The sequence below is a fragment of the Trichechus manatus genome, unplaced genomic scaffold (genome assembly GCF_000243295.1).
Source record: "Trichechus manatus latirostris isolate Lorelei unplaced genomic scaffold, TriManLat1.0 scaffold00070, whole genome shotgun sequence".
In the NCBI taxonomy this organism is placed as follows: Eukaryota; Metazoa; Chordata; class Mammalia; order Sirenia; family Trichechidae; genus Trichechus; species Trichechus manatus.
The window spans coordinates 7,741,152-7,755,602 of record NW_004444006.1 but is presented as its reverse complement, the minus strand read 5'-3'; the positions used below and the strand labels follow the sequence as shown (position 1 = coordinate 7,755,602).

Sequence of the window (14,451 nt, the reverse complement as noted above, 5' to 3'; positions counted from 1 at the left end):
GTGAGGGGCCCAGGTTCCTGACACAGACTACACCCAGGGAATGAAGAGCAAGCGCCATGTTGAAGTTATCACTGCCACTCAGACCCTTCTTATTCCTGCAGCTGCCTCTGCTGGGGGTGGGGCTGAACCTGACGGCCCTCACTCCCAACGGGAATGAAGACATCACAACTGGTGGGGAACTTGGTACTGGGGGAGGGGGACTGGTGAGAAGGGGCAATATAGAAATCTGAATCCTGCCACTGGACAATGTGGGCAGAATTAAACAGCAGAGAGGGGAGGGCAGGGGGATGGGTTCCCTGCCACATGCTGCTTCTCCTCTAACCATCATTTCTTCTCTTCCCCTCCCCCATTTCATTTTTTTCCCAACCTAGATTTCTTTCCGACCTCTGTGTCCCCTGGGTCCCTCAGTTTTTCTACCCTGCCCCTCCCAGAGGTTCAGTGTTTTGTGTTCAATGTTGAGTACATGAATTGCACTTGGAATAGCAGCTCTGAGCCCCAGCCTACCAACTTGACTCTGCGCTATTGGTATGAGAAGGGAAGAGGGGGTAGCATGGGGCGGATAGAGGAGGTGGACTGAATGAGAGAGACTACCTGGGGACCAAGAAAGAGGGTAGCCAGCATCCCAGGCTTCTCGCTATTTTCTCATGGGGCAAGTCATAAGTCAGTTCAGAGAGGATGAGGCCGGGTTGTGGATATCTACAGTACCCAAATTTGCCCCACTGTTCTTCTTCTCACCTCTAGGTACAAGAACTCTGATAATAAAGTCCAGGAATGTGGCCACTATCTCTTCTCTGAAGAGATCACTTCTGGCTGTTGGTTTCGAAAAGAGGAGATTCATCTCTACCAAACATTTGTCATACAGCTCCAGGACCCAAGGAAATCCAAGAGGCAGGCTGTGCAGATGCTAAAACTGCAGGATCTGGGTATTTGGAAAGAGGGGGTCAAGAGTCCAGGGATATTGTGGGGCACTGGGGTATATGGAGTGGTACTCTTTCACCATAAGGCTACTTGAGCAGAAAGGAGGAGGTGGGGGATGGGGATGGGGAAGGGAGGAGGGATAAGGGGCACTACCTTCAGGATCCTGACTTGTCTAGGCCAGGGGAATGACCACACACGCACACATATCTCCAGTAATCCCCTGGGCTCCGGAAAATTTAACACTTCGCCACCTGAGTGAATCCCAGCTAGAGCTGAGCTGGGACAACAGATACTTGGACCACTGTTTGGAACATCTGGTGCAGTACCGGAGTGACCGGGACCGCAGCTGGACTGTGAGTGACTAGGGAAATGAACGTAGCAGTTAATGCCAAGCAAGTGGGGATAAAGGATTCAATCAGCCAGATATTATGGCCTAATCCCAAGCTTCTATGCCTTTGCCTCCCAGTTCCTCTGCCCGCCCTCACCCTCCCCTCAACTCCTTTCCCCATCCTCACCAGTGATTTTCATTAAGCTTTCCCTTCCCATACTCTCCCGAATACCAGACAGACAAGTAAACAAAAGGCAGCCTTTAAAGGAATCTGGAGGGGAGGCATTAGATTCTAGTCAGTGAAGGGAATAGTGTGACTTGAGCAGTCAAGAGAGGAGGGAGGAACTGGGAAGAACCAGAGGAGGACATTGGGGCGCAGGCAGCAGTATGTTTTAATTTTCCCTTCTTTTATAGACATTCACCTTTCTCTGGCCCTCTTTCTCCCCAAGGAACAATCAGTGGACCACAGACGTAGTTTCTCTTTGCCTAGCGTGGATGGACAGAAACTCTACACGTTCCGTGTTCAGAGCCGCTATAACCCACTCTGTGGCAGTGCTCAACATTGGAGTGAATGGAGCCACCCGATCCACTGGGGGAGCAATACATGGGGGAGCAATACATCAAAGGGTAAAATGGACCTAATACGTGACCTCAATCCACGAGCTCAACACTCCCAACCTTTCTAACGCCACTGTCTTTTGCTCTCCCTCCCTATCTCTAAGCCCCACAAACTTGGTGCCCCATCTCATCTCACTGTTCAGACTCAACCCCCAGAAAGCAAAGTTCTTCTGTGTAGGGTTGAGTCAGTGTGTTATTAGGATAGAGGAGTGCAGAGGGTTAAGAAGGAGGCAGAGGAATACTCAAGGGGGATATAGAATGCATAGGATTTCCCTACAGCATTCCCAGAGAACCTGCATGGTGAAGATGGGTTTGGAACCAGACAGGTATAGGGTTTAAATCTAGCTCTGCCACTTACTACCCCTTTGACTTTGGGCACATCACTAACTCTTTCAATTCTGTTTCCTCACCTGTAAAATGGGGGATAATAACGGTTCTTCCCTCTCAGGTGTTGTTGTGAAGATTAAGAATCCAGAAAGTGTTCAGCACAGTGCCTGGCACCAAGCCGGGGCTGTACAAGTGTTGGCACATAGTAGGGGCACTACACATATTCAATCCCTTTTCATTTCCTCTTTTCTATAGAGAATCCTTTGTTGTTTGCATTGGAAGCTGTGCTTATTCCCCTTGGCTCTGTGGGTTTGGTTATTAGCCTCGTCTTTGTGTATTGCTGGCTGGAAAGGTGAGAATTGGGTAAGCCCAGGAGGTGGCTGGGAATAGTAGAGGAGGGTTATTGTAGGGTCTCTGGGAGTAGGGGGCAGGACGGTAAGGAATGGAGGGATCACCCAAGAGGGCATGGTGGTGGAGGAAGCTACAGGCACCGACAACATGGAATCACTTCATTCTATACTGGGGAACTGGGAGAAGGGTAATAAAAGAGCGTAACCAATGTGCTCTTGCTTTCTCTTTCTCCTCACTCAGGACGATGCCCCGAATTCCCACCCTCAAGAACCTGGAGGACCTGGTTACTGAATACCATGGGAACTTTTCGGTGAGAACACTGCCATAAGCAGAATGCAGTCTGTCTACTGCTGACTGTCTGCCGGCAAGACAGACAATGTGGGGGATAGAGGGCAGGAGGAGGGGAGGCCTGAACTAACTGTCAGGATGTGTTCAACAACCGGGCGACGGGCTAGACAGAGACATATAGAAGAACTGATTACAGATTGGGTGAGGCAGATGGAAACAGTGGTATTGGGGGCCCAGGGGTCTCTTCCCTTTAGTAATCACAGACGTTGTGAGATCTCCCTTGGCACAGAGCCTGGGTTTTTACTTCCTGCTCCTAATTGACCTCTGATCTGGAGATATCTGTCTCTTAGGCTTGGAGTGGCGTGTCTAAGGGACTGGCGGAGAGTCTGCAGCCAGACTACAGTGAACGACTCTGCCACGTCAGTGAAATTCTCCCAAAAGGGGGAGCCCTAGGGGAGGGGCCTGGAGGCTCCCCCAGCAGCCAGCATAGCCCCTATTGCCCCCCACCATGTTACACCTTGAAACCTGAGTCCTGATACCCTGACAGGACTCCAGGGTCCTACAGCCCCATGCTGTGCTAACTTCCCCTCATTCAGTCTGGATCCAACGTTCAGCTTGACCTTCTGTGGCTGATTTTGAACTTTGTGCCCTGTATAACTGCCCCTTCATTTAGTAACTCCTACTTGAGAATTGTCCCTTTGCCCCCTACTTGTTTCCCATCTCCCCAGTTGGCCCTTCCTTTGCTCAGGATTCTCTCCCTCTGTCCCTCCCTCCCCTTTTTCCATTTACCCTTCAATAGTCCCTGAATCAATGAGAAATAAAGTTTCTGTTGATAAGAATAAGAATGTCTGTCATGTTCACAAAAAATAAAGTATTTTAAAAAGTGAAGCAAAAGAATGTCTGTCACGGGGGCAGGGAGCAGAGGAAGCATGGGGTATAATAAGAGTGGGAGGCATGGTGCTGAAGGTAGGAAAAAGGAGTAGTAGACTCATGCTGTGGAAGGGGTAGTACTACAAGTTAACTAGAAAATAGTACTGTTCCAGAAACTCGCTTTTCTCTACGTGTTCTGTACTCATTCCAGGTCCCAGTTTAGAGTTAGATTTACCACATTGCCCCAATTCCCAACAAACCTCTTACAATCCCACCCAAGTTCTTCTCTTCTTATTTTTCCTCTACCCTTTGCCACGCATACCACTTCTGACCTCATAATCCCTCAACTGCAGCCTCAGGCCCCACCCCTAGGGATGCTGGTTATCCACAACTGCCAATAGCTCTCTTCTATACACCCGATCTGGGCCTCCCTAGCCTATGGGACCCATCTGCTCCTCTGACCCCCCCCAACCCTATGGGCCCACTTGGCCCCCAAGACCTTTAGAACGTCCTACTTCTGCATGACTCATCAGGCTTCTCTCTGAAGATTGACACAATCTTGAAAGCATGTTCATCTTCATCAAACATGGAGGTGAGGGGCACCATAGAGCTGGAATCTGTGTATGAGGGTGGTGAGGTTTGAGGGCAGTAATCACAGGGATTATATAACTAGAGACTGGTCCACATATCCCATCCCGTCTCTTTTCAGATAATCAGCAGTTTCTGGTCAATATCAATTGCTCTATCCTCCTGTTGCTACATTACACCCGCGGTAAAGTGGGGTTGTCTAAAAGAGGTGAGGAGTTTGAGGAGGGGACTATGGCCAAGGGTCAGGAGTAATAGAGTCATCCCCAGCCCCCAAATCCTCCTCCTGGCAAGAAAGGAGTTCCTCATATTCCCACAGCTTTCTCAAACCCATCCTGTATAGTATCACTGGCCTCTTTCGTTCGCACTCTCTTTCCTTAGCTGCCCCAATTACCCTGTGGCCTCTCCCCAGACATCATCGATTTGTGTGATGAAACGGGGACAATGAAGTTGTTTTTCCTGATGAAGACCCCTGGAGAGTACGCCAGCAAATTCCTTACAGCCCGAAACACCTACTATGTTTGTAAGGTGGAGCGTGGGCCACAAGGTAGAGGCTTGGGAGCATTCCCCAGACATAGAGCAAGGACCTCAAGATGGCTCATGAACCTCGTCCATAAAATAGGGCACCCTCAATCAGATCCAAGTTGATCATCTCCAGTCAGCCTAAGAAAGGGCACTGCCTCTATGACAAAAGGTTAGGTTCAGACATACCATGTCCCCCTATCTTATCCTAGGGATGAACCTAAGGGGAGGAAATAAGTTACACCAGCTCAAGGTAGTGTTTAACGCTAGGGTCCTGAAATCTTGGGTTTTGGATGGGTGGAGACTAGGGGACAGGGGCTGAGGATAGCACACTGCTGTGTTCACAGGAACCCGACTTGAGCGTGCCTACAAAGCTTTTGTGCCCCTCCTGAAGAATCCAGAGCCTGAGCTAATAGGTAAGGCGCATGATGGAGGAGGGAAGAACGTGGAGAGTACAGTACATAGCTATGTGATGGAGAATATAGGGTGGGGCTAGTGTAACACTGTAGGTAGGATCGCAGGATCCTAGAAGAAGGGGAACAGGATCTAGGTCCACTTTAGGAAGGATGTTCAGCTCAAACCAGGTGGAGTGTGCAAGTGTCATTCATTCCTCCGCACCTCCCCCCACCCCCCGCCAGTCTCTGGGCCATCTTCTCAGTATATCTCCCTATCACCACCCCATCTTTTCCATCTTTCCCTTCATCCCTTTTTTTCTCAGTGCATTAGTATCCCACTTTTCGCTGAAAAGGGCAAAACTTAGGCACCTTCAGATCACTCCTCAGCCTAGCCTTCGGCTACATTATTCCAACTGATAGTTTGAATGATGGGGAGGGTTGGGATGGATAAGGTCTCAGTCCTCAGAGATTTGGGTGCCTTTTCCTATTTCTTAGATGCGCTGCGCACACAATGTGAAATACTAGAGAGGAACCGAATAAAGATGCTTAGAATCCAAGAAGCCAAGAAGGTCGTTGCAATTGAATCCTCCGTGAACCTTCCAGTAAGACTTCCCGAACTCTATCTGTCCCAGTACCCACCTCTCCCCAGCAGCCAACTGAAAGCTCCTCCACCCTGGCCCCCTGGGATGAACTTCCTTTCTGAACCCAACATCGATGCGCACGACTTGCCTACAACCTCTTCTGTCCTTACTTGGGCCCCAGTTTGTTAGAAACCTTCCTTGTAGGGATTTCTTTGTGTATCTGCTTACTGACCCTTTCCCTTTCCAGTCTAAAGCAGGACGAGCAGAGGAAGAGGGTCCGCCTCGCAGAGGTCCGTCCCATAGGACCAGAGTAGACTTTGTCAGCAGGAGGGATAAACATCGTTAACTAAATAAACTGACCACACGAGAGCAGTAATACTTGGTACGAAGTTACTGGAATTTAATGTGAGTTTCCTTTTTTCAGAAAGACTCCTTTCCCCAGGATCTGCACCAAGGCTTAAGTAGCACCAGGCACCACGGAGGCTGTGAGGGTGGGTGGGGGCTGTAGGAGGCGGCTGGGCTGAGCACCTGGGTGGGTCTTCTTAAACCAGACTACCTCCCCTTGCAAAGCCTATCTCACAGCCCACCTACTCCTTCTGCTGGGGTTAGGTGTCAGTTAGGCATCTCCCCTCTCCTCTCCACACTCTAGCACCTCCCCCTGCCGGAATTCCCCCACCCTCCACTTCTCTGCCTCTGGGCAGTCTCCCTCCCCCTGCATCCAATCGCCCTTTACCCTTCCCTCCCCTTCCTCCTTATCCCACAGGAGCAGCAAGGCAGCAGAAACCAGAACTAGTTATAGGCATTTATTGAATTTATTCATTTATTGATTTGACACACTTCCCCACTCCAATCTAGCACATGATACAATCTGGGTAGGCCAGGCACTGACACAGGAAATGACGGGAACCCACAGCAGGGGTGGGAACCCACAGCAGGGGAAAGGGAGGGGACAATGCAAAGAGAACTGGGGAAGGGGCTGCTTTGGGGGCTGGGGTGAAGAGTGAGCCCCAGATGGCCTCTCTGGCAGGTGCTAGTAAGCCCAATCCACATTCCTCCCTATCCCTGCTCATTTCCCAGACCCTTAGCCAAGCTCCCCAATCCCTGTTTCTCCCCTCCCCCCTGCCTGCCACCACACACACTTCCACATAACCCCTGTAGTCAGGGAAGGGGAAGAAGGGCAGGGACAGCTGTCAGAGGCCTTGAACAGGGAGGTCTCTGTACTTAACTTTACTACCCTAAATCCTTCCCTTCTTCCCTTCTCCCACTCCACCCACTTCCCAGGCTCTAAGCTAATTCCAGGCCTTCAATGCAGTCTCTCCCACAGTAGCACTAACCCACACTGGGTCATAAAGAGTGTGGCTGCACTCACTTCTAGGCACAAGTTGACCGAATGAGGGGACCTGGCTTAGCCTTTTTCTTAGAGAAACTCTAACCTATTTCTGCATGGATCTTTTCCTAGACCTGGTTCAAATGAAAGTTCTCGCCCTTGTTCACTGTTGTTCCCCACCAATTCCCTCCTGTTTCCCTTTTCTCTATTGGCCTTAAGTTCTCTCCCCCATTTCTCCGTGTCTCCCCTAGTATTGTCTGTAGTGTTTGTACCATGTCACTATGACAAAGCCTTCAGAAAGAAAAGCACCTAGCCACTGTTAAAAATCTCTATATTTGTGTTTAGATTTCTTCAAAAGTTTATAAAAAGTCTTTCTGTTATCTGCAGCCTTCCAAGGGGTGATTTGGCCTGGCTAACCGCTCCAGTGCTCAGGTCTTGGCCCTTCCGGATCCCCCCCAGCCCTCTACCCTGCACCACAGGCCTAAGGGGCCACTGGATAAAAATCCCAGGCTCAACTTTGCGTGGCCCAGCTCAGATAAGACTCTCTACAAAAGATCCTGCTCCCAAAGGCAGGGGTAAGGCCACTGGTGACTTCACATTTCCAACAGCATTGCCCGTCCCTGCCACAAAGCCTAGGGGGTAGGAATGAGGGGAGCCAAAGATGGCTCCCAGAGGGGGCCTTACCCCCTAATTGGCACAGTGAGAACAAACCCCCTCCCTCTCCCCCTCCCACTTCCCTCCCTCCCATAGTCCCCGTATGGGGCAGCTTTATCTTCATAATTTCCTTAATACCCGTGTGTGACCAGACCCCACCCTAGCTCTAAAGCAGGGTACCAAATCCCAGGGAGGGGGTCAAGGGTAAAGAGTGGACATGGACAGCCTGGCTCCACCTCTGAAGCAGAGGAGAAAGCTTCCAGCCATGGCTCAGGGATCTGTGGGAAGAAGAAAGAAGACGAGGTAAGAGGCTCATCTGGGGCATGACAACTTTCCATCACCCAGGTTTATACCAAGGGAAACAGAGACCCTCCCCATCTCTTCTGTGCTACCTTGTAGGGGTGGGCACTGCTGAGGGGCATGGAGGTCCCATCTGGAAAATATGCCACTCTAATATGACATCCTCTTTCCAATTGCTCAGGAGCTCCGGCTACCCTTTGTTCTAAATCTCCCCTTTGCTCAGATTATGGGACTAACTGGGCACCTAAGAGTGAGTAGAAGGTTGTGAGATGCTAGAGTTGATTAGGGAGTGCTGTACCTGGCTCAAAGTTGAAGTCCAGTCCCTCGCCCCCATCCATGAGGTCACTGATGATGTTATCCATGTCACACTCCAGGTTCTCCATATACATATCAAGATCTAGATCCTGAGGCATTCTGTCTTGGCTTGCAGCTTCAGTAGGGGGTGTGAGCACAGGAGTACCCAGGGTCTTGGGGACAGGAACACCCACCATGACTGGAGGTGGTGCTATTGTAGAGAGGGACGGAACCAGACCGCTGGGGCCTGGAGCCTCTAGGGGCTTGGGGCATAGGCCGACTCCTGTGGCCAGCTTACTGGAGGAAGGTATCCCCCCCAGCAACAGAAGTGTTGGAGCCTGGGACAAGATGGGATCTACCTGGGTCATGAGGACATCAGCAGGGGGTGATGGCGTATCAGAGGTGAGCAGGGCCTCCAGAGACTGGGAGCTTGAGAAGCACCCTTCTCCTGCTGACAGGGGCCCCTCTGCTGGGCTGAAGAGGGAGGTGTTGTAGGCATGTAAGGGGCCAGTAACCCCAGAATGCTGCAAAGAGAAGCCAGAGAGACTATTCCGAGATAGCAGGGAATGGGAAGATGAGAGATTGAGCCCATCTAACAGCTCTAGATCTTCATTTAGGGTGGGAGGGACACCCCCTGCATAGCTGCTGACTGAGGCTGGTATTTCCTCCTCTGCCAGCACCTCAGACTCTGGCCTTATGGGGGACAGCCGAGTGCTGACAGTGCTAGCATTGGAACTGCTTCGTGGACGGAAAGTGGTCCACATATCGGCTTCTTCACGGTTTCTAGAGCAAGGACTGCCTGACCATTTGGCAAAATGGCCAAGAGGGCTTGCTGGAGTGGCACCTTCAGGTGGAGCTGGCAGCACAGCTGGTTTCTTCTTGGGGGCCTTGCTGCGGCCCCGGAGCAGCTTGCTGCTGCTATCCATGGAGGCCGCCCGGCGGCGGGGTGCCTTGCCGCTCTTGCCTCCCTCGGGATTCAGCATCCACCAAGAGCTCTTGCCGGTGGCCTCGTTGTGAACCTTGATGAACTTGCTGTGCAGGGACAAGTTGTGGCGGATCGAATTCTGGAGGGGGCAGAGGCAGCAGGAAAGGGGCATGAGGTGTGTGTGTGGGGGAGGTCAGTGGCCAGAAGTCCAGTCTCAAGGATGCTGGGACATAGCAGGGGTGTTCTGGGGGACTTAAAGAAAGTCAGATCCCAGGGGGAAAACAAATGGGCAGAGGCAGGGCAACGGTGGGGGAGGCTGATCACACGTAGCTCCCACCCCGAAGACAAGCTGCTCAGTCTCTGCTCCAGACCTCTCTGCACAGGGGCCCAGGAAAAAACCTGAGTAACCCCCTGCTGCAGAGGGCACTATGCTTGTCCAGGAAAAGCTCACAGCACTGTATTCCTCCCAAGTCTCTGGGGGTTGTCTGGAGCTGGTGGGTGTGGGGGAGGCATACCCTTGGCCCAGCAAGAACTAGGCTCAGGTGGGAAAAGAGCATTCCACAGCTCCACCCTGTTCCTTGAGTGCAGGCTTGGGTGGAGTTTACAGGACAGTGGTGTAACACCAACCCGTGACTGGTCCACCCTGTGCTGAGCCAGTTCTCTGAAAAGGCTGAGGGGCCTGAAACTCAGCCAGGCTGGTGCTTCATTCCCCTCAGGGCATTTGGGCCCCAGCTCTCTATAGGATTTGAAGATTGATTTTTTTCTGAATTCCAACCTTATATCTCCCAATCTGCTGACACACACCCTCAGACATATTCAGACCTGGCTTCTCCCTGTGCCTCAAATACAAGAGGAGCATTCCTTCCCCCCAACCTTTTCCTGGGAAGGATTGCCCCTCTCTAAATTCTACTAGCTCATCAAGATCAAGCTTAAATCCCACCTCTTTTGTAAAGTGGTTGCTTGACTTCTGCAGCCAAATTTCTCCTACAGTATTTTTAATCTGCTCCACACAATTTTACCCAGTTTATATTGTTTACAGTTTCACGTAATTAGTCTCATCAACTGTAAGCACCAAGGGTACAGATCATGTCTGCCACTCCCACAACCCTCAACAGAACCAGTGCCAAGCTCACAGTACATCTCAGATCAATATTTGTTGCCCGATTGGCGGGTGGCCCCTGGGTGCAATGGTGAGGCTCCACTTGAGGCTCTGTCAGCTGTTGAGTGCTTGGGTATTGGAAGCTGTGTGTCTTCCCTTCTTCATTCACTAATGTTATGACATTCTGCTAGAGATAAGTTTTTTTTTTCCTGGGGCTTTTGGAGCAGAGAGTGGCAACTTCTTGAGCCCCTGCAGCAGTTTGTTTCTACTGGTTGGCCCAGGCTAGTTACACCACTGTGTACTCCCCCAACCTCCTTTCTCTTCCCCACATCCTAGCTCTTTCACCTACTTCTCCTCAGGAATTCGTGCATAAATTCTCTACCCTTAGGGGCATTTGACCTCCCACTTGAAACTCTTTAGAATTTAGAAACCCAGGAGGAGCTGAGAAGGGCTTGGAGCAATTAGGAGGCTGAGGCGATGGACAGTGGTTTCTCTGATGCTCTATGATAAGAAGACCCTTTGCCTGGGGAAAGATGTTTAAGCAGTTTCTTGTTCCAGGGCTCTTTAGCCAAAGAGATCCTTGTCTATCTGGGACCCTGCTATAATGGCTCTCCAATTACTCTGCTGTGTTGATCTTCCTAGCTCCTTCAAGGAGTTGGACTTGTCAATCTAGCGAGTGCTCTTAGCAACTGAGGACCACGGTGACTTCTGGCACCATGATCTCTCCCTGTTCATCCTCTAATTCCTGCGTCTACTGAGAAGGCCCATTTTTTTCTTACTACTTAGTATCCATAAGGCCCATTAGTTCATCCCCTCTTCGTTAGGCTTCAGAAATAGTAAGCGGTACTGCCTCTTATCTAGAGGTCAGCTCCCTAGAAGCCTATAATTCTTACATGTTGGAAGGGGGTGGCTGCTTATTGCTCCCCAAGCCACCTAGCCTAAGTTTTCTTGTTCTAAGTGAGTGCCGCCCCCTGGTGGGGTGGGAGTAACTTTACCACATCACCTGGGAAGCCAGTTCAGGCATGAGGCTTTTCCCCACCTCCCCAGGGCTCTAAAGCCCCAGGTTCAACCTGCTTTGGTTTTGCCATCATTCCAATGAGAACAAACCATGCCCTTCTTAGGTTCTGGAAGAGAATTTGGCAGCATCGACTAGCAGAAAGAGCATATGACTTATAGTTAGAAGACCTGAGTTCAAGTCCTCATTCTACTGATAATAGGCGAGTTTCCTAACCTTCTGGGAACCTCACTTTCCTAATATGCAAAATGTGGGATCTCAGAATTTCTGTGAAGATTAATGAAATAAGATATTTTAATACTTTGTAAACTGAAAAGCCCTGTATAAGTGTAAATTATATAAGGAGGGAGTACACTCCCACAGCATAACTAACAACTTGTGGTTATTTCCTCTACCCTGGAAAATGAACTTAAGGGAAAAGAAAAACAGCTGTGTAGGCTGGGTCCAAGGAGAGGAGTTCTTTATAAACTGAGACTGTAGCGTGGCAGACTACCCAGAAATAGTGCCAAGGGTCGAAGTCAGCTGTCCCGTTTTCTGTTCTTGCCAGCCCCTAGGGATACTGCAGATCTGATCTCTTGATCTCCTATACCTACGGAAAGACCCTCTGCTCATTCAACCCTCTGTACATAGCTGTATGCTGACCTCACCACCTGGGGGGTACAAGATATTAATAGAGGTTGTTGTTGTTAGATACCATTGAGTTGATTTTGACTCATAGTGAGTGCCCCAATTTCATGATTAAAAAAAAAAACTATTTGTCATCAAGTCGACTCCAACTCATGACGACCCCGTGAGTTTTACAGTAGAACTGTACTCCATAGGGTTTTCGTGGCTATGGCCTTTCACGAAGCAGATCACCAGGTCTTTCTTCCAAGGCATCCCTGAGGGGGTTCAAACGGCCAACCTTTCAGTTAGTAGCTCAGCGCTTAACTCTTTGCACCACTGGGACTCCTATTTCCTGATTAAAAACCCGTTGCCTTGGAGTTGATTCTGACTCATAGCGACCCTGTAGGGCAGAGTAGAACTGCTCCATAGGGTTTCCAAGGAGCAGCTGGTGGATTCAAACTGCCAGCCTTTTGGTTAGCAGTCAAATGCTTAACCACTGTGCCACCAGGGCTCCATTTCATGATTAGAACCCCATTATTTCTCAGGACAAATTTTTAGATCATTTTGTGAGATGTTTCCTCATAGTTTCTTCATGGAAGGCCAAGGGAATTCCCAGCCTTGTGCTCTAAAATCAGAGCTCTATCTCCTTTATCAGAACTAATACTCCTCACCAATACTGTAAATGAAAACTTTTCCCCAGAAAGGGAGAATTTCTTGGCATTATAGGGTAAACTGAGGCAGGTAGCAGCCCACAGCCCTTTTTCTTCTTAGTGCACAAGAGTAGCTACCTTACCCTATGAATATCACTCTTTTTACCTTTGTGGAGCTCTGGTGGTACAATGGTTAAGCACTGGGCTGCTAACCAAAAGGTCTCTAGTTCAAATCCACTGCTCCTTGGAAACCCAATGAAGCAGTTGTACTCTGTCCTATAAGGACGCTATGAGTTGGAATTGATTCAATGGCAATGCCGTGTTTTTTTTTTTTTAAACTTTGTTACCCCCACTTGGGTAGAATAGCCTTAAAACAGTACCTCTACACTGAGGTATTGGGAAACAAGCAGGGATCTAAGTAATCCCACAGGAATGGGAGAAAAGGTGTTGGAATGGGAGGTGAAGGAGGAGGGAAGGCTAGGGTCATGTAGGGAATCTACAGAGTTCCTGCTGTACATAGGATAAAGGCTTCTCTGTGGGAGTTAGTGTTAGGGGCCACCCAAGCCAAAGTGCTGGGAGAGTTGAGCAACGAGCAGAGAATTCAGTTTTCTCCAGGGCAGGGACAGTGTCTTATTCATCGTGATTTCTCCCGCATCAAGCACAGAGCGTGGCATATATACTATGTACTAAGTAAATGTTTGTCTAATTGAAGGTTGAAGGTGGATCTCTGGGCTTGCCAAAGGGGTAGGGGGCGGGAAAAGGGGCTCCAGAGTAGAAGTAAGGAGGATGGGGGCTTTGGCGTAGGTGGCATTGGGGCTGAGGTAAGGGGGGTCATAGTTACCTTCCATCCTGCTGAGCTGTTGCTGTCACCCTTGTCCTTGAAGTAGGGCACAGTGCGGACCATCCACTCATAGATCTGGGCAAGCGTCAGTCGCTTCTCGGGGGCGCTTTCAATGGCCTGGCTGATGAGTTCTGCATATGACTGATTTCCCCAGGCATTCCGGCGGGAGCCTCCCTTCCGAGGACCTGTTACGGCCCCCAGGGTCCTGGGCTGGGGGCCCCCTTCCGGCGCTGGGAGCCGGGAGGGCAACAGGATCGGGTCTGAGCGCCCCTCCGTGTGTTCCTTCTCTCCCAGAACTGGCTCCACCTCGGGTGGCTCGGGCGGCTCTGTAGCGAGCTCTGGTCTGGGAAGGGGCCAGGTACAGGAGCGGGGACGGCTCTGGGGTTCGAAGTCGGGATCGAGGTCTATGATCGCGGCAGCCTCTGTGGCTGAATTCTCATTCCCTAGATCCATACGTGGAGATGGACCTCCGTGGCTCGGCATTCACTGGAGCCTGCTACAGTCCTTTACGATGCCTCCCCTCAGCGGGGAAGCACCAAGGGCCAGTGGGCACATTCCTGCCAGTCCTCAGAAAGTCTCGAAACTTCCCCCTCGCCCCAGGACGCTAGCCCCCAAACTGTCCCTTTCACACAGTTCTCCGATCCTCTTCCCGACTACAGCTTGTAGCCTCAGAGCTCTTTCCTAGACACCACCTGTAACCTCCCCCTAGTGAAGACACTTTCTCCAGCCTCTCACTCAGCTTCCTGCTCTTTTAAACCTGAGGCACGGTATCCCCTCATACATTGCGCTCCCATCACCGACCGTCTCCTTAGCCGCAGTCCCTCCCCCTTTTAAGTTGCTGCCCCCCCCCCACTCCTCCCAAATTTTTTCCGCCGGGATCACTGCCCTCCCCCAAGCCCCGCTCCCCCCGTGTCACTTGCCCCTCCCCCGCCTCTTCCCTTCTTTCTACTCTTAATA

The 14,451-nt window shown here is 50.6% G+C and overlaps 3 protein-coding genes across 5 annotated transcripts; 2 read left to right on the top strand and 1 right to left on the bottom strand.

Moving 5' to 3' along the window:
- The first annotated feature begins 5 nt into the window (after positions 1 to 5).
- Positions 6 to 3,743, top strand: IL2RG (interleukin 2 receptor subunit gamma). 2 transcript variants are annotated; one of them, XM_004380123.2, is made up of 8 exons: positions 6 to 171; positions 372 to 525; positions 742 to 923; positions 1,132 to 1,271; positions 1,696 to 1,873; positions 2,447 to 2,543; positions 2,783 to 2,852; positions 3,181 to 3,742. In XM_004380123.2, exons 1-8 carry the CDS (start codon positions 57 to 59, stop codon positions 3,364 to 3,366), a joined length of 1,122 nt encoding a protein of 373 aa, XP_004380180.1. In that variant the 5' UTR covers positions 6 to 56; the 3' UTR covers positions 3,367 to 3,742. The 2 variants fall into 2 exon arrangements, with proteins under 2 accessions (XP_004380180.1, XP_023590439.1); XM_023734671.1 differs by lacking the exon at positions 2,447 to 2,543 and having other exon boundaries at positions 7 to 171; positions 3,181 to 3,743.
- Positions 3,744 to 3,819: 76 nt separating this feature from the next.
- Positions 3,820 to 6,253, top strand: CUNHXorf65 (chromosome unknown CXorf65 homolog). 2 transcript variants are annotated; one of them, XM_004380122.3, is made up of 6 exons: positions 3,820 to 4,292; positions 4,410 to 4,496; positions 4,698 to 4,832; positions 5,155 to 5,223; positions 5,698 to 5,804; positions 6,031 to 6,253. In XM_004380122.3, the coding sequence occupies exons 1-6, from the start codon at positions 4,268 to 4,270 to the stop codon at positions 6,127 to 6,129; spliced, it is 522 nt and encodes a 173-aa protein (XP_004380179.2). In that variant the 5' UTR covers positions 3,820 to 4,267; the 3' UTR covers positions 6,130 to 6,253. The 2 variants fall into 2 exon arrangements, with proteins under 2 accessions (XP_004380179.2, XP_023590440.1); XM_023734672.1 differs by lacking the exon at positions 4,410 to 4,496.
- Positions 6,254 to 6,543: 290 nt separating this feature from the next.
- FOXO4 (forkhead box O4) lies at positions 6,544 to 14,321 on the bottom strand. Its single transcript, XM_023734670.1, has 2 exons — positions 13,495 to 14,321; positions 6,544 to 9,422 (listed from the first exon to the last, which is right to left on the bottom strand). Exons 1-2 carry the CDS (start codon positions 13,975 to 13,977, stop codon positions 8,337 to 8,339), a joined length of 1,569 nt encoding a protein of 522 aa, XP_023590438.1. The 5' UTR covers positions 13,978 to 14,321; the 3' UTR covers positions 6,544 to 8,336.
- Positions 14,322 to 14,451: the final 130 nt, after the last annotated feature.

Coding starts and splice junctions, on each gene's coding strand:
- CUNHXorf65 (XM_004380122.3), top strand. CDS start 4,268: ATGTTCATCTTCATCAAACATGGAG. Junction 4,293..4,409: donor CATCTTCATCAAACATGGAG/GTGAGGGGCACC, acceptor GTCTCTTTTCAG/ATAATCAGCAGTTTCTGGTC. Junction 5,224..5,697: donor TCCAGAGCCTGAGCTAATAG/GTAAGGCGCATG, acceptor CCTATTTCTTAG/ATGCGCTGCGCACACAATGT.
- FOXO4 (XM_023734670.1), bottom strand. CDS start 13,977: ATGCCGAGCCACGGAGGTCCATCTCCACGTATGGATCTAGGGAATGAG. Junction 9,423..13,494: donor ACAGCTCAGCAGGATGGAAG/GTAACTATGACC, acceptor TGCCCCCTCCAG/AATTCGATCCGCCACAACTT.
- IL2RG (XM_004380123.2), top strand. CDS start 57: ATGTTGAAGTTATCACTGCCACTCAGACCCTTCTTATTCCTGCAGCTG. Junction 924..1,131: donor GCTAAAACTGCAGGATCTGG/GTATTTGGAAAG, acceptor ACATATCTCCAG/TAATCCCCTGGGCTCCGGAA. Junction 1,874..2,446: donor GGGGAGCAATACATCAAAGG/GTAAAATGGACC, acceptor TCTTTTCTATAG/AGAATCCTTTGTTGTTTGCA.